The 20,853-nt window shown below is 32.7% G+C and overlaps 1 protein-coding gene across 17 annotated transcripts in view; it reads left to right on the top strand.

Annotated features, from left to right (window-relative positions):
* The window catches only part of C2CD5 (C2 calcium dependent domain containing 5), an 87,166-nt gene that overhangs the window by 25,326 nt on the left and 40,987 nt on the right, over nucleotides 1-20,853 (top strand). For 6 of the 17 annotated variants that reach the window (XM_043440129.1, XM_043440124.1, XM_043440126.1 and 3 more), the window contains exons 9-13: nucleotides 2,413-2,604; nucleotides 4,246-4,331; nucleotides 4,912-4,944; nucleotides 9,907-10,015; nucleotides 12,677-12,742. In XM_043440129.1, the coding sequence (XP_043296064.1) occupies nucleotides 2,413-2,604; nucleotides 4,246-4,331; nucleotides 4,912-4,944; nucleotides 9,907-10,015; nucleotides 12,677-12,742 (486 nt within the window). The remainder of the gene's footprint in view (nucleotides 1-2,412; nucleotides 2,605-4,245; nucleotides 4,332-4,911; nucleotides 4,945-9,906; nucleotides 10,016-12,676; nucleotides 12,743-20,853) is intronic. The other 11 variants (XM_043440133.1, XM_043440132.1, XM_043440131.1 and 8 more) reach the window with 6 other exon arrangements.

Here is a 20,853-nt window from a genome sequence, read left to right as displayed (position 1 = left end):
TGTGTTATTTTTAATTTGTAATCTTTAATAACTTTATTTTTATGTTAGACAAGAAATTTAGAACATGACCCCAGATTTTATGAAAATAATGAGAAGAAATCTAATTCTAGAACCAGTGCTACTTTCAAAGTAAAGATAGGGTGTTTTTAAAAAGCCTGTAGTCATAATACCTGGAGAAGGAAATAATAACAGACTCTAGTATTCTTGCCTGGGAAATACCATGGGTGGAGGCAGGCACCTGGCAGACTACAGTTCATAGGGTCACAAGAGTTGGACACAGTTTAGTGACTAAACCACCACCACCAGACACAATATTATTTTTTATAAATGTAGTCACAAAATGTAAAGAAGATAATTATTAATACCTAATTCTTTGAAAAGCATTACTTTATTTTTACATGTATAGCTATGAACAACAACAAAATAATGAAATAATGTGATATTTGATAGTAATGGATGCTATGGAATGTGACATCTTAACCATATTGGTGTCATAAAAACTGAATCATTGAAACTGTAGGGAGGTGGGGGTGTTTTGTTTTTGGTATTTTTAAATTTTGTTTTTAAGTAAAGAATAAGATCCTGGCTTTGAAATTCATAATATCAAAACAATAAGCATGTAGCATAGCATTTGATGAGTAAGTTTTCTTAAATTTTTGAGACTTTGTCCACTGCTTGTTCATTTTTGTATTCCAAGCCACTTTTCAGTATTCCTTATCTTTTTTTTTGCTGTGCTACAGACACATTTTTTAAAGTATTTTCCTTTGTCTTTCTGTTTCTTTTTAATTCACCAAGAAAACCAAATCTAATGAAGATTGTCAAGTAATAAATTAACCAAACCAGACTTCTGTTCCCTTAGCTTTCTACTAGGCAATCAATTGTATTATCAATGAAAACTTTTTTGTATTTTCATGCTCCCAAATTTTTGGTTTTTAAAAATTCATTTACAAAAAAAAGTATTGTTCTCATGTATTTCTATATAAGCTGCCTCTAAGTAAATTACTTTGTTTTGCCTGTAATTATTCACTATCTCAGTTGCATTTTTATAGGATATTAACAGTTTTTAGGTGCTTGTCCTTATCATGGATCCTTAATACTTCTGAAAAAGTAAAAGTGTTAATTGCTCAGTCCTGTCTGCCTCTCTGCAACCTCATGGGCTATAGCCTGCCATGCTCCTCTGTTCATGGAATTCTCCAGGCAGGAATACTGGAGTGGGTTGCCATTCCTTTGTCCAGGGGATCTTCCTGACCCAGGGATTGAACCCGGGTCTCCTGCATTGCAGGCAGATTCCTTATCGTCTGAGCCACTAGGAAGTATTCCTATTTTTCATGGAGATTGAAAGTGCCAAAATTATGAATGTTCTGAAATTTCTAGAGCTGTAGGTCAGCATGTATTTCATGATAGATTGGTTACTCATGATTGATTAATTATATGTACATTGGGAAACAAAAACAGAGTAGAATAAAGTTAATAGAACTTAGACTGAGAAAGTTGTTTTTCTGTTTGTAGTTAAAGCTGTCATCCACCTTCAGATGAGTCTTGTTTTAAAAAAATTTCACGTTTATTTCTGTAGATTTTTATTTTTTGACATTTTACCAGATTTTATTTTCTTTTTTTTCAAGTATTCAACTAGGAGAAGTGGAATTTTAGAATGCTAGTGTTAAGATACTAATGTGACATCTGACTCAAGCTAATTTTTACTTTTTTTTGATCAGGCTTTTTGCCATGTATGTTTTTTGTGATTCAGAGCATATTCCTTTGACTCTCGCGTACTCAAATCTTTGTAAATGCAAACAGTGCTATGATGAGATTGGAGTATTTAAAATTTTAGAGGAAAAAAAAAGCATTCACATACATCCTGAAGCAGGATGGAAGGAAGTTAATATTTTATTTATTTAAACTTAATGATGGCTATCTGCTTAATGTGGTAGCAGGTGTTTGATTTTTTTTAAATTCAATTAAAATACTCATAAGTCAGACGTGTTTTAGTTAGTAACATTGGAAGAACTATACTCTTACCTCTTGAAAAAAAGTTTTTGTATTTGAGACAACAAATTTCTGGCTTAAAAAAATGTGATCCATTTTAACTTTACACAGTCTTAAGCAAAAAGATGGCAAGTAATTTAAATGTTTTTAAGGAGTCAGCTAAAAGTAATCAGAATGGCATAAAATCCTGTTAACCGATTTAAGTGCAGAGTTTGTAAAGGTTTTGTTAAGTTTTAGACTATGCCTTTATTTATATTATGTTGAACAGATGATCTTGCTAATGACTTCATATGCTTACTGTAATTTGTGTATGCATTTTACAGTTCATTTTTACTGTTACGTTTTGCTTCACCATTGCTTTCCTTATCCTGCATTTTCTGGTCATCTTCTGAATCTGCATCTTTTCTCTGCTACTTTCCTCCACAGCACCTTACCCACAGGGGCCTAGGATTTACCTGTGTCCCAGCTCCCCCTCTCTCCCTTGTGGGTCCCTTCATCTTAAAAAGTCCTGTCTCCTCCTCTCGGAATCTAGCCTTCCCCCTCATCCTTCTAGCCTTGTCAGCCCAGTTCTGAGGAAAAGTGTTTCTTTCAGTGAAGAGCTGTTCCTGGCTGCTTCTGGTAGGATCATATTATGTCAGCTTTTTAATCCCTTTATTCGAAATCATCGTTGAAAAAAATTAATTATTTCATACTATACAGAAGTATTTAGTATTTGACACAATGTATTTCTTATTTTTCTTATTGGCAGACAGAGTTAAGTGGTTAAAATTACCATGAGAACACGATTGAGGATTACTTGATGGATAATTATGAATATTCTGCTAAATAATCTTATGTATTAAAAATTATATGTCTAAGTGCTTAGAGCTGCATATTTCCAGTAATTACTAGGTTCTCATTACTAGAATTTCTGTTTTAGATGCTTTTACTTTCTTTCCCTTCACACCAACTCCATTCACATTGGACCTATGCCATCATGTTGCTAAACCATATGGTTACATTAGTAAATTATTCTGTTTGAATCAGTTTAAGTCTCATTTTGGTGATATTCTTCCATTATCCATTTTTTTCCTGTCCATTGCATTAATTTTCAAGTTATTCTGCTCTATTTTCTGATATTTCATTTATCTCTACCAAATTACATTTTATTTTATAACTTTCAATACGCTTCATATGAAGATCTTAGTTTTGTTTCTGTGTTTAGTATTGTATAGTCTCTAAAAATTATGTTTAGGTTACTGCAAGAAAAATACATTTCTTTAATTTTTAAAGAACAAAATGGGACTATACACATGCTAACTTTGTTTCCTTATCCAAGAACAGCTAAAAATATAAAAGTAAATTAGTTCCTTTCTTAAGTCATTGCAGTAAATATGCTTGCATGTATCTTCAGGTTTAAAAGGTGGGACTAAATTATTAGTTTGTAGAGCACTGGCTTCTCACCTGCCCCCTGCTTTCTGTAATTCTTTGACCATAGTTGGTCTATTAGTATTATCAAAAGAACAAAAGAAGGAAAGACATTTAAACTTATGCCTTAAAAATAAATACATCTAAGAGCTTGGGAAATGTAATTCTTCCATCCATAACCATGTACATTTGTGATGTGTCTATTATATGTTTTCAATTTTTAGTTTTTAAAAACTTTATATCAGTTTTTGTAAATGAGTTGTATGATATGAATATTAATGCTATTTTGTAATGAATATTAATGCTATTTTGTAATGAATATTATGTTTATGAATGCATAATTATCAGAAAATAGATGTGACTCTATTTCAAAATTGCCTAAAATTCATGCTCTTTAGAGAATTTTGGAATATTTTAAGCTCAATTAGTGCTTTCTCTCTATATATATATTTACTTTGAAATAAACATTTAATGTTTCTCTTATTTCTTTTAGTACTCTTCACTTGTTAGCAGGGTATAAATAATTGATATTGCATTGATTTTTTTATTAGAAGATTCAACTTTTAGAATTGAATATTACATTAAAAAGTTCATCACCTTAATGTAATTTTAAAATTCATTTTTAGAATAAATTAAGTCCACACTCACTGATCAAAATTTTGACATCTTGCTTCTAAAGAAAACCTTATGAATAAAAAAGAGTATGTGCTTAGTTGCCATCACAAATACTTCAGATGTTTAGATTTTTGTTTTTAACAGATTTTGTTCATGATATTTATGAAGATAAATGCAATTAAACTTTCTATGTCTCTAGTTGTTTTTGGTCGTTATTTACATACTGATGTTCTGTAGGAATGGGAAGTGGTAGTGCTGGAAAAGAAGGGGGGCCCTTTAAAGCTCTTTTAAGACAACAGACTCAATCAGCATTGGAACAGAGGGTAAGGTTCACTCAATATTCTTTCTTCTTACACTGTTAATATGATTTTATTCTCATGCTTCTATGCACTTACAACTTGTTTTCATATACTAGTTTTGATTAATATTGTAATTTCAATCCAAAAGGTATCACAGTAATTTGCTTATAAATGATTACTTTTAATTTTGAATAATTCTATAACTATTTTTGTCTTATCTCCCAAAATTATATTAGAAATAGTCTGTTTGGAAATAACCATTGGATAATGAAATCATTTCTAATTTTACATTAGAGTTTAATATATAAAAGGAAATAGTGGATAATTTTCTAGAAAAAAGTTTATTGGTGTTGTATTAAAAATAATTCTTTAGTATATTAACATATATTTGCTGAGATAATTTTTATCAGTGGCCAGTCTCTTTGGGATTAAGAAATGCAGATTCCATATTTTTACATATTAACATAGATATTATGATTGTTCAGTATGTGACTACATCTCTTTTAAGTACTGTAAATTTATTTAATTAAATATGTTGCATGAAGAGCTAAAGTTTTTGGATGATTTTCTCTCTTTATTTTTTTGTATAAACTTCATTGCTAAGGGAGGATCGCCTCATAGGTTCTGTAGAAGGCGGGTATGTTTCTGAACATGTGTGAGAGCCTATTTCATGTATTGGTAGCTTTTCTAGTTTTAATCTTGATCATTTAAGTTTTATTTAAGCTTTTAACAAATGTTGCCAGCTTTTTTTCTTTTCATAATGCAAAGTTGTTTGTTTTTTGTTTTAATTTAATGGCACTATGAGGCTCATGTTTTTTTTTTTCCCCCTAACTAATACAGTGCATGATTTTATATGTCATGTCAGTTATTTTAAGACACAGTTCCATAGCTTTCATTATGTCTGATTTGGAAGTTACAGGCATTTACAGAATTTTTCTTTTACATGTTCCATTTTATACGAGCAGTAAAAAAAAAAAAAGCTGAAACATAGCAAATATCTGTAAAAGGATGCTTTTATAAAACAAAGGTATTTATTTGCTAGAAGTTGGCTTTTGACAAGTGTTTTTCAGATCCTATTATTATAAACAATACAACAGGTAATTTTTTTAGATTTTCTTTCCCTGTGCTGAAAGTATCTGTGTGTACAGTTAAAAAAATCAGTTATAAAAGTCTGGAGAAAACAGAGCTGAACTCAACTTGGGACATTGGTAGGACTTGGGTGGTACCTAGTTCTTTGCCTTTCAGCTACTACTGTCACATCGGCAGGCATATCATGCCAACGACTGCCATCAGATAGCTCACCTAAACATTCAAACTATACATTGAAACCAAATATAAAAAGACTAACACCATGGGGAAGAGGATCAGAGTTAGTGAGTGTCACTTAGTTTTTAGGCCAGAGAACTCTTATCGCCTGCCCCCTCCCAGTGTTACGTTTTCTGGAGTCCCTTAGGCTAGGAATATTTTCTGTAGTCTAATTACCATTCCAGAATTCACATGAACAGAAAAACTTGACTTGTCTTGACATTTGATATAGTGAGACTTTGCCTGTGTGTTGAGTCCATGACTCTCCTGTATGTACTAAGAGCTTTAAGAAGCACCTAGTTTTAAAAGACAAAAGAAATACTGATCAATGAAAGTGCTTTGGATTTAGTTTGGATAAAACTTATGTCTTCAAATATGCTTTCAAATATCCTTAAACTTTTGGGCACATTAACACATTGGACATACATTACTAGATAATCCTTGAGGCACTAGCAGCAGAGATGTGGAGGACTAGAGTTTTCATTTACCACTCTGTAAACCTCAGTTGGCAATAGATTTACCTTATCAACCTTGCAGTGGCAGTGAGTTGTATTTGTGAGCCTCCTTCTACACCCTGTGTACATAATAGGTAGAAAAAGCATTGTCATGCTTGGTTTCCCCATTTACCTGTGACTGCCATCAGTATCAGTATGGGAAAAATTTGTGCAGAAATAATGGAGAATTCTCCCTGTATGTGGTCACTTATGCTTTAACTCTGCCAAGTTGAACACTAGGTCAAGTTGAACATACCTATTTATCATTTTATATATTCATTTTAAAAATATTCACTTCTGCCCCTTGCTACCCTTAATAAATTATATAGCTTTTTGTTTCTTGTGGAAAAGAGGAACTGTATTTGTCCATCATCTTTTACTTTGAGTTACTCAAGTAACAGTTATCAAAAATAAAAGTGCTTTTTTCTTCCTCTGTCACAAAAGCATTAAAAAATAAGTTGACAAGATCTTGGTAATTGGTATCAGATTATTGGGAGGTAAAAGTTTAGATTAAGGTTCTGTCTGTGAAGTATTTGCTGTGAGGCAAATAGATTTATTTTTCCAATATGATTCTTTTTTAACTTGCCAGAAAAATGAAGTTACTTTTTAGATTCTGGAATGTATATTTTTCTTCAATAAAGAATCCTAATTGATGTAGTTTAGCTTAGTATTTCCCAAGAAGTCTTTCCGTTTAAAATGCCTATTAGGAACCCACTTTGGGAAACTTAGACTAAAAGCAGATTCTTTGGTAAATTATGATCTTTTTTGAAGTAGGGATAAAATTATATGATAAATCATTGTAGGAACCTGGTGGGGAGTTTTGTATCTAGAAAGTTTACTATGGTGTCTTGGGATAATAAAAAACATCTCTGATTTCAAAAAATGAAATTGACTGAATATCTTCTGAGAAAAATCCTATTTAAATCTTTTAAAAAATTCCATTTGTTCTCAGAATTTTCAACTAGCCTTCCTCTGAGCACATGCTATTAAATGATTTATGCTGCATGCGCTTGGCTTATGTCAAAGCATCAGTGTATGAAGTCTTATCTAGGCTGCACAGGGCAAAATAAGGGCTTTCCAGAGAAAATGTGGTCCCTGGCATTCCCATCTGGACACTGAAGGCAGGGTGTGCTTGGGCGGACCTTAACAAAGCTGTCCTTTTCAGTGGAGGAGAACCTATAGATTCATCAGGTGTAGTGATAGACTAGAGATTAAAATCATTTTTGTGGCTCAGAGAGTATAGGCCCTCTTCATTTCAGTGTTTCACCTGAACCATGGATTTGATAGGACATGCATCTCAGTATGGTAACGTCTGTGAAGCCTAGTTTTAAGGTACTGTGCAAAGGACTGGCACATTGGAAGTGCCATAATGGTTACTGGTGATACCGGTGGGAGGACAGCTATGTAACCCTCAGTTGAGATACTGGCGGTAGCTCTTCTGAAAGTGTTGTTTGCCGATCATAGTTTGGGTTGAATAACAATGCCATTTTAATTCTAGGTTAAGTTTGTTGGTTTGTTTTTGGCCATGCCCTGTGGCATGTGGGATCCTAGCCTAACCGTGGGTGGAACTCACGCCCCCTGCAGTGAAAATGCGAGTCCTAAGCACTGAACTTCCAGACAAGTCCCTCTAGGTTAAGTTTTGTGTTAAACTGGGGAAGTGTGCTGCCTGGATGAACTGGGGACAGTTAGGACAGAGTCTAAGTTGGCAGGACATCCTTCACCTTTAGGTCAGCTGGTCCCCTCCTACTTCTGGAGTGATGCTTCCCCTATCCTGTTCTCCCATTTTCTGAAGTTTGGGGAGAAGAGTCAGAACTCCCAAATAGAGAAATCATTTAGGTTCACTTTCTTTTTCTGTCTTATCTAAAATCTTATATGCAGATTTCCAGCATGGAATTTACTTATTTCTCAAGTTTAGGTGGAAGTATTACATTCCATTTAGCTTCCAAAATTTGCATTTTCACTGTCTGTTATCCAAAATATTTAAAATGTTAAGTATAAAGATAAAGTGTAACATGCTTTTTGGACTTTACCACAGTAGTTTGAGGAGATTTTATAACTTCTGTATTCTTAAATTGAAAACAAATCTTAAGGATCTCAAGGACACAACTTAGAAACTGAACAAAAGACTCATGTTTCCAATAGTATGAGCTTATCTGTACATTTCTCATTTAAAATTTATATGTAAAAAATTTAGGTGGAAATAAGGGGCTGTTTTGACTCACCATTTTAAGTAAAATTCCCTTCCCTTCGTCTGCCTTTTCTTCCTTTTGCTCTACCTGTCAACTGGGTCAAACCTGTCCACTTCCACTGTTTTTTTACTCCTTTTTACATAGCATAGGTTTTTCTTGCTTGTTAAAGATTACTTTTAAATTTTAATGAATTTCTAAATATGAGAGTGTGTGTGCACACACCCACACATGTATATATATTTTAATACTATACCTCATGGGTTATTGGGGTGTAGAGGACTGTTTGCCTCTGTGCTCAATGACTCCAAGTTGCTTTGCTGTGTGAATTATGCTTTGGTCAGTTCATATCTCCATGCTTTAAGCAGCCAGTCAGTAATCTTGCTGTGGTTAATGTGCTTGCTTCTCGCAGTATTCTGTATCTCTTTACTCCCAACTTTTATTTGCTGCATTTAATCTGCTGTGGTCCAGAAAAAAAGATACCAGTAGATTTTAGAATACATTTGTAATGTTATACACTTGTAATTACCATATATCATTGTATGAATATAGTCTGTGGGGATCTCTTAGGAATGAAATACATGAAGTTTAGTCCTTGCAACTGTAACAGTTCTTTTGACTGTTGAGAGCCCTGTTTTGCTTAATTTCCAGTTCTCAGTTATGTTCTGAATAGCTGAGGCTACTGGTAAGTGATTTGTGGTTAAGTGAGCTATGTTAATCTTGCAGCCAGACAGGTCAGATATTGTTTTCCTTTCTTGCATCCAGTTTTTATCATATGAGCGGCCTTAGGAACTCTCCTTTCTTTTGGGTGCTGTTTCAATAAATTTTCTTTCTCTGCTTTACCATTTCTTTCTTGCCTGCATCTCTTCATTTCTAAGTTGACAAATTTGATGTCCTCGAGAGAGGGGAATAAATCCTGGAGGAACTTGTAGAATTTGATTGCCTCCCTTGCTGTCATCTACAAACCTCTCCCCTTTCTTAATGTGCATTTATATATTTAGATTTTTTTTCCTGCTGCCCCCTTGTTGGTAGAGGAAATAAGCCCACACAGTAATTCTCTGCTTACTTGAACTTGACATTGGCTCTTCTCTTCACCTTTCTATGTAGCTGTTAACCTGCTCTGCTCATCCTCTCCTTCCTCCTCCCTCAGTCCCACCTTGTTTTAGACCTCCTGCCCCAGGACTTCAGAGTCTACCAGTAGCTTGGAACAGGCTAGTAGGTGTCTGAGGCAGAGTCTCCCCCGTGAAGAAGTAGATGTGGATTGTGGTTCAGGCAGATTCCCCATCTCATTGCCAAGTTGGATCACAATAGGCGATTAAGAGGAAGGAAGAGTGTGTTCAGATAGCTCAAATTGAAACTCTGAGAATGTTGTGTTTTTCCTCATTTAAAAGTGATAAAAAAGGTGTTCAGATTCTGTGTAACGTAATACATGTGGGAAAATGGATTGGGAACTCAACATCCAAGGAAGCTTTTCATTACAAATCATCTGTAATGTATAATTGGTAGTCTTTTGTTAACGGGTAGAATTCATTTCTTTATGACAACCTTTTTAACAGGCACTCATTTGTACTTCACACATGGTCAGGCATATTTTTCCCCCATTCTTTCTACTAGGAATTTCCATTTTTCACCCTGACGGCATTTCCTCCTGGATTCCTCGTGCATGTTGGGGGCGTTGTTAGTGCACGCTCTGTGAAGCTTTTGGATCGTATCCACAATCCTGGTATGTTCTCTAAACATTTGTTTTCCGTGTTTCATTTACTTACACTGTGATTATTATTAACACTGATTTTTATAATTTTTTAAGCTGAATTTATCCAAAAAGAAAAATGACGAAGAAAGTATAAACTAGCACACGTTGCTTTCAAATATTTGCGGTAATCTTAACTAAAAATAAGCTAAGTAGAAGTGTATATTTCAGTTACTTTTTTTTAATACAAAGCAAATCTTGATTCATTTTTGGCCAAGCTGTATCACTCTGAGGCAATCCTTAAGTCACTTTTGAGTCAGCTGTTTTCTTTGACTCAGGCAGATAACTAAATTTACAGTTTGATCATTGTGGCCATGAGCTTAAGAGGTTAGGTTAATTCTTTTCACTGGAATAATTCTTTATGGGTTATTCAAGTAATTTTCTTATTCATAAAAGAAGTCTTCTTTTGAAATGTATACATTGTGTAGAGAACCTAAAAGTTTTAAAAAAGTAATTATTGTCTTTGGGTCCTTGGTTTCTTTCAGTAGCTATTTATTTCATATAAGAAAGAAAATAGCAGCTCACTTCTTTAAAACATGAATCTTGATTATAAAAGAGAAAAAAAGCATGCAAATCCTGGGAATTTCAGACCCTTGGATTAAAAATGCTTTGCTGATTTTTCTAAATCTAAAATAAGCATGAGACGTATAGTAGGAACTTTCCCTGTGGAACCTGGTCTTGCATCTCTCATTGACTAGATGCCCAGTAACTTGCTCAAGTCACTTATTATTTTGATGACATACCTTAAATTTGAAGTTATATTAGTATTCTTACCTGGCATGTATGCAAATATATTTTTGAAAATTGAAATGGTCACTTCCAGTAACCTATTCCTGGGGCTTGTGCTGACAGCTATGAAAAAAGAAGAATGCTTTGAAATTATTAAATGGTGACTTTGAGGATACAAAGCATTACTGTTCTTTTAGATTTTTTAAAAATTTAATCTGGACCCCATAGTTTGATGTCATTTGAATTAAAACAGAATGGAATTTTTCTAGACCCTGAATGGAATTGCAGAAAAGCAATACTATTTGGGATTAGTTAAACTCTAACATTGAGCAAATACATATTTTAAGTACCAGTCTTCTCTTTTTCTTCCCTGGTTTATTATTTTTTTCCCCTGTATCTTATTTTTGGGGTCAATTTAAAATCTTTTCTTTGTGTAGTATTTTCTGCATTCTGTAGTACTTTAAGGCAAATTTAGACTGATGCCAGTTTTAATGGATCAAGATCTTGAAGACTATGCCAAGTTTCATATCTGTGCATTTAGGATCTTGAATTATTTGAGAAGTGCAAGGAAATACTGAGTTAAGATACCTGACACTAACTGGGTGACCCAAGGCCAGTTACCTGTGTTTCTATGTACCCTTGACTCAAGTATTTTGATAATTGGCACCCACCCATCGATATAATAGCTCCAAAAATGGTTCTAGGAATATATTCAGTTGTTCATGATGGAAACATTTTGATTTCATCATTGCTCCCATGTACTCCGAGTAAGCTGTAGAGTCTAGGAGAAGAAATGAAGGTTATTTAAACTAAGTTTAAGTAGAGAGCCAAGTTTTAAAATGCATTACTTAAAAAAACTCCCCCAAAAACCTGCTTTTGAGCGTTTTCCATACTTGCCGGTTTATTTTTAGCTGTGTAAGAAATATAAAAGTCCAGGCCCAGGGAAGAAAACACAAGTTCTTCCTTCTTATAAAATATGATTTGTATATTGTAACCATAGCACATCCGTTTTCTTTCTCTGCTTCCCTGTCAGAATATTTTTTCAGTTTACGTGGAGAAATTCTCAGTTACTAATGGTTTATTTTCCAGAAGATTATGGGCATATATAATACATATAAATACTTGTAATGTTATAAATGTTGTATTTCAGTTTTGTTTTTATTTTCAGTTAAATGTAAATCTCATTCTAGTGGCCCCAATATTACATTATTTTGATAGAATTATCACATTATTTGGGTTGTTTTTTATATATGTATTGTGCCTGAAAAAGGAACATTTGTTTAACATTTTGTTAATCTTCAGGTCCCGTAAATAATTATTTGTGAAAAAATTTTAATTTGTTGACAGAAGCTGAATGTCAGAACAAAACTCAGTTAGCATCTACCATAATAAAGATATATTAATTTTATGATTCTGAGTTACTCTGCTGAAAGAAAATTATGACAGATGAGATACACGTGCTAATGTTAAAAGTCCTATATTTGCACTCTCAGATGAATCTTGCAGCTATTTTTTGACTAGTGAATATGCGAAATTTTCATTTCACACTAAATATAAAAGGAAAAGCCTTATTTTAAAATGACTACCACCTGCTAACTATTGATTATTATTTTGGAGTTACTTCTTTAGAACTTCCTCTTCTTCAATATTAAACAAACAGGTCAATACAATAAGGGAGAGAATGGGATGGTTTTAAAAGGTAACAATTAGACTTCAGTTAATGTTAGATTACTATAGCATGTTCCTTCTTCTCTATTTCTCCTTCTTATTAACTCTGCTGTCTGTGTCTTTCTAGTTCCTGTCAAGTGGTGTTGTCAATTGTGTTCTGATTTGTAGTATTTTTTGGTTTTTTTCCTACTATTCTGCACCTAAAACTGATCTACTAATTTGCTGTTTTGAACTCAGCCTTTGTCGGAATTATGGGTAACACAAGATCTTACAAACTGCTAGACTGGAATAGTTTCAATTCAGGTATTTTAATGGTCATTCAGTACTACATATGCTGACAAAAATTATGGCAGCTCAGTGAAGTTTTTAGAAGTGTTCTCAATTAAATAGGCTTAATGTCAATTCAGTTAATACAGATACGTTTTGGAATACATATGTGATAACTTTTGTAATTTCCATGGAAATACAAATATAAAAATGTTTTTACTAAAATGAATTAATCAAAACCATAGAAATACCATGAATTATGAATGACTTCTGTTAGGTGATGAACTTTCAGAATGATAATTTTAAATTATATTTATTATATTTTTGTACAGTTTTTTTCATATCAGGTAAATGATTCTAGCATTAGCTTTATCATTAAGGGAATAGTAATTGTTAAATATAGAAGTATTAAATGGCTAGTTTGATCATCTTAAAGTATATTTAAACTTAAGTTTAGATTTGAATATATTTAGTGTTCTATAAATATTATAAAAGTGTAACTGTTTTTTATTTTTAATTTTTTAATTTTTTTAAAATTTATTTTAATTGGAAGCTAATTACTTTACAATATTGTGGTGGATTTTGCTGTATTTTTATTTATAATTCTAGAAGTGTTCCAAAATTTGCTAAGTAGGAGCAGATTTTGGGGAGATTAACAGCTTTCGTAAGCTTTCCTCCCTCCCTTTACAAATAGGATATATTTTTTCTTTCTAAGTAATTTTACATGTGAATATAGTTTGTAGCTTTTAAAGAAACTTAAGATAGCTTTACAGCTGATGATGTGGTTTAGAGTCAAAGCCAATTAATTTTTCTTTTTGATAAAAAGCATGTTCTCAACATAAAAATGTATATATTTATCTCTATTTTAGAATTAAATAATAGAGCTGTTTTGATTCAGTATCAGAAACTGGCATTTTCCTAAAGAACTTTTTTAGTTGTGTCAGAAAATACATCTATTTACAGAAAAACGAAATCAGAAGCACCAAGAGGCTCAATGTTTGAGCTAATATCCCATAATCTTTTCAGAATTATAAACTTTTTTTGTTTTTAGGAGTCCAGGATGTAAGTTCTGATGTAAGTAGTGCATGTTTGACTATGAAGTAACTCATGTTCATCATGTGGATTTAACCTAAAGTCAGTCTAGTAAACAGTCTGATCTGGTCCAACCTTTGCAGATTTGGACCGACATCAATTGGTAAATCTTTGAGGAAATTACCTCTATTTCCTATCCAAGTTTTTGCCAGCATGTATCACATTGATTAGAGTTAAAGTAATCATTTGTAATGTAATGCTTTATATTGTTTTTTTTTTTAATGAGAAATTGAAAATATCCTGCTGGATTCATTTAGTAAAATAAGAATATATTTAAAAAAACATGGGCAGATTATGGTGGTGGGCAGAGAAAAGACTAGTTACATAAGAACAGGACATTGAAGCATCATCGTTAATAATTTAAGGAGCTGAAAGTTTGTGAGGGCAACAATGTTTAAGATGAGAGATGTAATAGATGATAGAACTGTTTTAGAAAGTGGAAAAGGCAAAAGTTAAATCTTATAGACACAGTAAAGACTTTGTTCCCTGTAAACAGAATTACAGAATTTGGTGAGGAGGAACATGGTTTAGGAAGCAGTATATCTTGCCATCATTTAAAATAAAATCCAGTAGTAAGTGTAGGAAGGAAAAGATGGATATGTAACAGCATATTAAAAGAACATAAACAATGATGCTTTCAGTTTAATGTGCTCATAGTTTTATGCTTTTGATTGGGGGTATTTAGAGTCTTTCTGGTAAGAACTAATGCATACTTAGAAACCAGGGTTTTTCTGATACTAGTTTCAGAAAAATAGCTTGATAATTCTGAAAAAAAAATTATATCTTTGGTAAATGTATTCAAATCATTTATATATTTTTCTCTGTAATTAGGGAATATTTAGCCACTCCTGTATTACCACAGAAAATAAAAAATTGTAGAAAAGTAGTTGTTGATACAGTTTCTATTAATGCTAGAAATTATTTTTTGATACTATATTTCCTGGTCTCTTTGATACCAGCTATAATATGATATATCATTGACTTCGTAAAAGCCTTCTAAGAAAAAAGAGGAACACATGGTAGTCAAACATGCTAATTATTCGATATTTTTATTTCAGAAACAGTAAAGTGTGGAACGGTATAGGAAGACATTTTATATCACACAATAGTGTTTCATGCAAAACAATAGACCATGTGGATAGTTACTAGAATTTATTTTGTACTGTGCAATTTGCTAGATAAAGAGATGTGCAAAGGTGCCTGTCCCCCTATTTTTATATTCTGGGAGGATAGAAGAATAAATGGCTTACTGTGTGGTATGGTGTGATACAAGATTCTGAGTTAAAGAGGAAGCTGGGATTAACTCTGTGGCAGGGTACCTTATAGAGGTAGTAATCTGGAGCTCAGTTTTGGGTAGTATATGAAGATTCACTTAGATTTATATTTCAGACAGTGTATTTGGAACCATGTTAATATATTCTTTGAGTGTAGTTCTGAAACTTCAAGCATTTGCAAAACAGTATCCTAGCCATTACTCATTCGATGAAGTTTATTACATAGCTAATTTGTACTTTTTGCTTGCTATTAATACAAAATGTCTTAGTTTACTTTTTTCCCCACCCCCTTTTCTTCCGCTTTGTCCTGTTAGTTTGTGTTAACTACAGTGATAGAAGGTATTTTTATAGAGCAGGAAGAAAGGAAGTCAATATTTGAAAATTTATTCAAAACTCTTCCCTTTTATTACCTTGTTTCTTATTTCTTTGGTCTGTTAACAGACTTGGAGAAAGACAAAGTGAACCTTGCTACTAGGAAGGAGAATGTAACATTTGCAGATCTTGTGTGTGACATGCCAGGGACTGGAGATTCCTCGAAGACAGAATAGTCAGATTTGCATTAAATCGCCGCCTACTCATGCAGAATGAATTTAAAAGCAGCAAGACTAGAGAGAGCACAGTTAGTGCAGTGCAGGAGTCCTAGCCAGACAGTGACCTGGGATCTGAGGCTGACAGGAGAGCTAAAGTTTGGTGGCACACTTACTGTGTACTCTTGTAAGATTTGATGGTGGTAGGTCATTTAATCCTCAAGCACAGCCCTCACATAGGCATTCTCATTTTGTACATGAGCAGTATGAAACATAGCCATTTGTCCGAGGTCAAATAGGAAGTGACTGAGCCCCAGTTTGAACCTTACAATTTTGGCTTCAGGGCTTACACTCTTAACCACAAATTTACAACTGTTTAGAATGTGAAGCCTGCAGGACTTGGTAATTATAGGAGAATGTGGTGAGTGAAGCAGGCTCTGTGCAACTTCAGCTGAGAGAGAGAGAAGGGTAATGATTGTCCCACGTGTCTGCAAGTCTTAACATCCCAGGGGGCAAATGATTCCTATCTTTTAGAAACTCTAGTCTGTTTGAAAGTTCAGTTGTAAATAATATGTTAAGAGTAAATTCTAATAGCCCTGGCTCATTACTTCTCAAATGTCTGTAATCTTTTTTTCTTCTGAGTTTACCACTAGAAATATTTCTGAATAGGTCACACATAGTTTCTTACTTAGTAACAGTCTCAGTGAGTTGAGGAAAATTCGTTATTCTTTCCTGTGTAGGATGCATGTCAATTACATAACTTTTTTAGAAGTGACAAGAGGAAATTTAAAGTAGTTATATAATGTCATTTGAAAAATACTAGTTTGAAGTAGCTTATGAACTTAGACAATATTTTTAAAGAGTGTTTTAGTGAGTTGGTAACGCAAGATGTTTGAATAGCCTTTCTTTTGTTTTTGAGCATATTCTAAAAATATTTTTTCTTTTTTTACTGTTTTAGACAGATTGTAGGTTTTAAGACTTATTAGACTGAAAATTTTCTCAATCTTACAATGAATGAACTTGAGCTAATGATAGATTTAGTGGTTTAAATTTAGAAAATGTTAACTCTTTTTCTCTTTTTTGTTTTCAGAAATATAGTTAGAAATTTGACTTTATTTTGGAGGCAAAATTAATAGTTAACATCTAAAAGTGTAGTTACTACTTTAAAAATATTTAACAAAATATGAGTCAGCTGAGGAAATATTTATATAGGGAAATTAAGGAAATATTTATGTAGAATATACTTATCACTCTGATCATTCAAATTTTTCTCCAGTAGATGTTTGTCAAGTGCCTACCATGTCTTAAGCACAATTCTGGGAATTGGAAATAACCAGGGTTCAACCAGGCAAACCTCCTGTTTACATACCAGTCTAGTCTGTTTCTTATACTACTTTGCTCTGTGTGTGTGTGTGTGTGTGAGAGAGAGAGAGAGTTAAATGGATAGACTTTCTTGGAATTTGAATTCTACTGATGATCTCAGCAGTCATTATTTTTCTACATTTGAGGGACATTCATGAGAAGATGTGCAAAGTAAGCCTAAAGTAGTTAAGCAGCATTTGGTTTTCAGTATTTTACTAAGGTTTCAGAAAGTAGATACAGAGAGTTCAAGAAGGCATAAATATAGCATGCATGACTTGTGAGCTTCCTTTTATAATGTGACATAAATGTAATATTTAACTTTCTATTTATATATATAATGTGACATAAATGTAATATTTAACTTTCTATTTATATATATAATGTAACTGGATATTCATTACTTTTTACTATCTAAAAAAAAGTCAGATGGGTTATCTCCTTAAATGTGAAATTTCACTCTTCATATATATGGAATATGTAAAATGTAACTGGATATTCCATTACATTATTATAATGTAACATGTAAATGTAATGTATCATTCTCTGTATGAAATAATGTAACTGGTCACCAGTTACATTATATATATAAAGAATGAAATGTCACAGTCAAGGAGTAAATTACGTATTTGACTTTTTTTTTTTTTTTTAAACAAATAGTAACGACTGCAGTTTGGTCCAACATGGACTGTACCTGAGCCACCATCCTAGTATTCCAAATTACCACATCTTGAAGTTCACTCTCAGTTTGCGCATTACTTCTTCTATAATGAGATTCTTCTTTTTAGTCTGTACTGAATTCCCAACCAGTTTGAGGTTCTATACTTCCTTGAACCTGGACTCTAATTTCTATTCTGTTAGTGGCAATTTATCTTCTTCAAAAGGTTGTTTTGGGTTGGACTATTACTTTCAGATATTTGAGAAGATAGCTTTTAGTGCTGCCCATTAACAAGATACATTATCCTTTTTCTGAAAATCCTACCTAACGCTTTATCTTCTCTTGTTTATTTAAAAATTAGATTGAATAACTGCCCATTTCCTTTTTTTTTTTTCCTTTCAACTTGATTAAAAGGTTCCCATGGACAGAATTATTCTCTTCTAGACCTATATAAAAATAGAACTACATTGAACTCTTCAGGTAGTCAGCATTTCTTAGTTGCAAATGTGTAATTGCCTAAAATCTTGAAGGAATTGACTTTTATAAAGGCATATTATGTTGTTCACTTCTTTACTTTTTGAGGTGTAAACTATTACTGTCATTTTAGGAATCTTTACCAGTGTCACCTGTACTTTAGAAACAAGATAAAATACTAAAAAGATGGCAAGATATCAAGCTATGGCCATGCTCTAGACAAGTAATAGAAAAACGAATTAACTGTGGTGTCAACGTAAGTGTGAGGACATTACCCTTGTAAGAGGCATCAGTGAGGCATTGATCTAGAACTCAGTTCATGCTTGCAATTAAAAGGATATAGTAAAAGATTTGTGATAATTATCTATGTATAGTTCTGACCCTTAGAAGAAAAGTACAAAATAGTATGAAATACAATTTGTATAATAAATAACTTTTAATATCTCCTAAAATGATCATCTTTTTATGATTATCAATAATTCTGTAGATTCTTGGGAGGAGCATGGTATTTTAAGTGAAGATATTTTTTCTTCACATCTCTGAAATGTTAATTTGCAACCCTCACATCTCAGCTGTATATCCTTCAAGTGACAAATTGTATCCAGTTTCATATAAGGCGTATATAGTTGCCAGTAAATTTTTAAGCCAGGTTCTTTGTTTTGCCTTTTATATAAGTATGGTAAATCCTCAGTTTTTACTTTTGTAGGGTGAAAAAAACAGTTCAGATTCACTAATGTATTTCCTATAAGAAGTATAATTAGCCATTTTTAAGCGTTAAGATTTCCATTAGTAGAGATTAAATACTGATGTTTCTGAATTTTCAGTACTAGTAAGTTAAACTGAATCCTGATTGCTACTTGAAAATTCTGTGGCTCATCTCTGGCATTAAGTATGAGATAAGCTTTGAAAACAAGTTTTTCTGTAATATTAAATAAATTGATTTTTCTTAATTTTATCTTAATTAACCCCTAAATTTAATAGCCAAAAAATTCATGCTTTGACTTCCTGCTCACAGTTGTAGGTAGTTATTTTAATCCAATGACGAGTTTGTGATGAAGTGCTCCCTACTGTATGCTTGCCTCGCTTTCACCTAGAATCTAGGGCCATTACTTTCTGTAACCATTTCAGTGAGCTGCCATAGTTTTCAGTCTGTACTGTCACCTGATCCAAGCATGCGCCAAAGTTTCCACTGTTTCTGGCTCCTGTCTGCTGAATCTGCTTTGCAAAACCCTTCGTTCTTTGAGCTTTTGCTTTAGCCAAAAACCAAATTTAAGAAATTCTTTGGAGTGTGGATATAACACCATTTGCTTCCTTAGCCCTCCTGTTATGTAACTCTTTAGCTTTTATTAAACTTGTAAATACTTTATTAACTACAACAGTGGCATCCCCCTGTGCAATTGTGTGGCTCCTGTGTCAAAATAAAGGCTGCTTGTGAACTTGTCAGAAGAGTATGAATGCTCTACTTGCGCTGCATTCAGCTTTTTGTTGGTTTTTTGTTTGTTTTTTTAAATCAGCCACTTATTCTTTCATAGTGTTTGGTTTAATTATCTGATTATTTTATGTGTTATACCAAGGTAAGTTTGATGTAGATAAAACTTTGTATTCTATGTGGTTACATGTATCTCATAGCAATTATTATTACATACTTTTCCATTTAGGCATGCTGGCCTTTCTAAATAAATAGATCTTGAACTTAAGTAGCTTCTTCCAAATTTTTCATTAATTAAAAAAAATATAATACTGTTGATTACATCCTGTAAAAGTTTTAAAGCAAAAAAACTACCATGTATTACTATGTAGTAAGATGTAGGCAAACCTAATGTGAGAAAATCTATTTTTATAAAAACGTAGTATATGATTATTTGACTTAGTAAATATTATTGTAAACTTCCAGAATGATTTGAAAAGTAAATTGCAGGTTTTACTATTATATCTTAGAAAGTCAGCTTTTCATTTTACATAGTTTTTCAGGAAAATAATTTTTTTCTAAACTGAGATATAGTTCTTATTTTTGCTATCTTTTTAGAAAATCATAAGTAATTTGATAGATGGAGCAACTAGTTGAAAATAGTTTGTCTTATGATATAAAATTTCACTATTAGGAAAAGATGATGTTAATAGATGTCCAAATTGATCTGGAAACGTGTATGTCCTAAAAAGAGAGAATGGATATTAAACTGTTTTTGTGCTCTTGATGTCTACATTTCAGCTAGGAATATGAAGAAATTCTTTAACATAGTAGCATATGTGCAAAATAGGGCCACCTAATTGTCTCACACATTTCTGAATTCGTAATATTGATTGCTAACACCATATTGTAGTATTTTCTATTTCTTTTCCTTCTTTATCTCATACTTTGATCTTTTCCTCAGTTTCCTGGAGTTTTGTGTCTTTTTCTTCTTTTCTGAAAGAAAGTTTTAGGGTAGCACGGTCTTGGATCTAAGACTTTAATGCAAGAACTGGCTGGCATCATTTGTAGTTCTGGTTTTTACCTCCTCACTTCTTTTTGCTGATCTCCCTGTGGGGGAAACAAAATTCCACCATAGGAATGTGAGCTATAACAAGCCTTTTAACCTTTGTTTACTTTGCTGTCTTCAGTATTTCACTAGTGAGTATGATTCTACTTATTCTACTTACTTTGAAAAACGTATTTGAAAACTGCATATGTACAGAAACTCAGAAGGCTTTTGGATTGTTGGATTTTCAGTCGTAATAGTGCCTTTTTAATGTGAAAGATTTACAGTAAGAGCGTAGCATCTTATT

The sequence above is a fragment of the Cervus canadensis genome, chromosome 21 (genome assembly GCF_019320065.1).
Source record: "Cervus canadensis isolate Bull #8, Minnesota chromosome 21, ASM1932006v1, whole genome shotgun sequence".
NCBI lineage: Eukaryota > Metazoa > Chordata > Mammalia > Artiodactyla > Cervidae > Cervus > Cervus canadensis.
The sequence above is the reverse complement of the archived record's forward strand: the minus strand, read 5'-3'. Positions and strand labels throughout refer to the sequence as shown.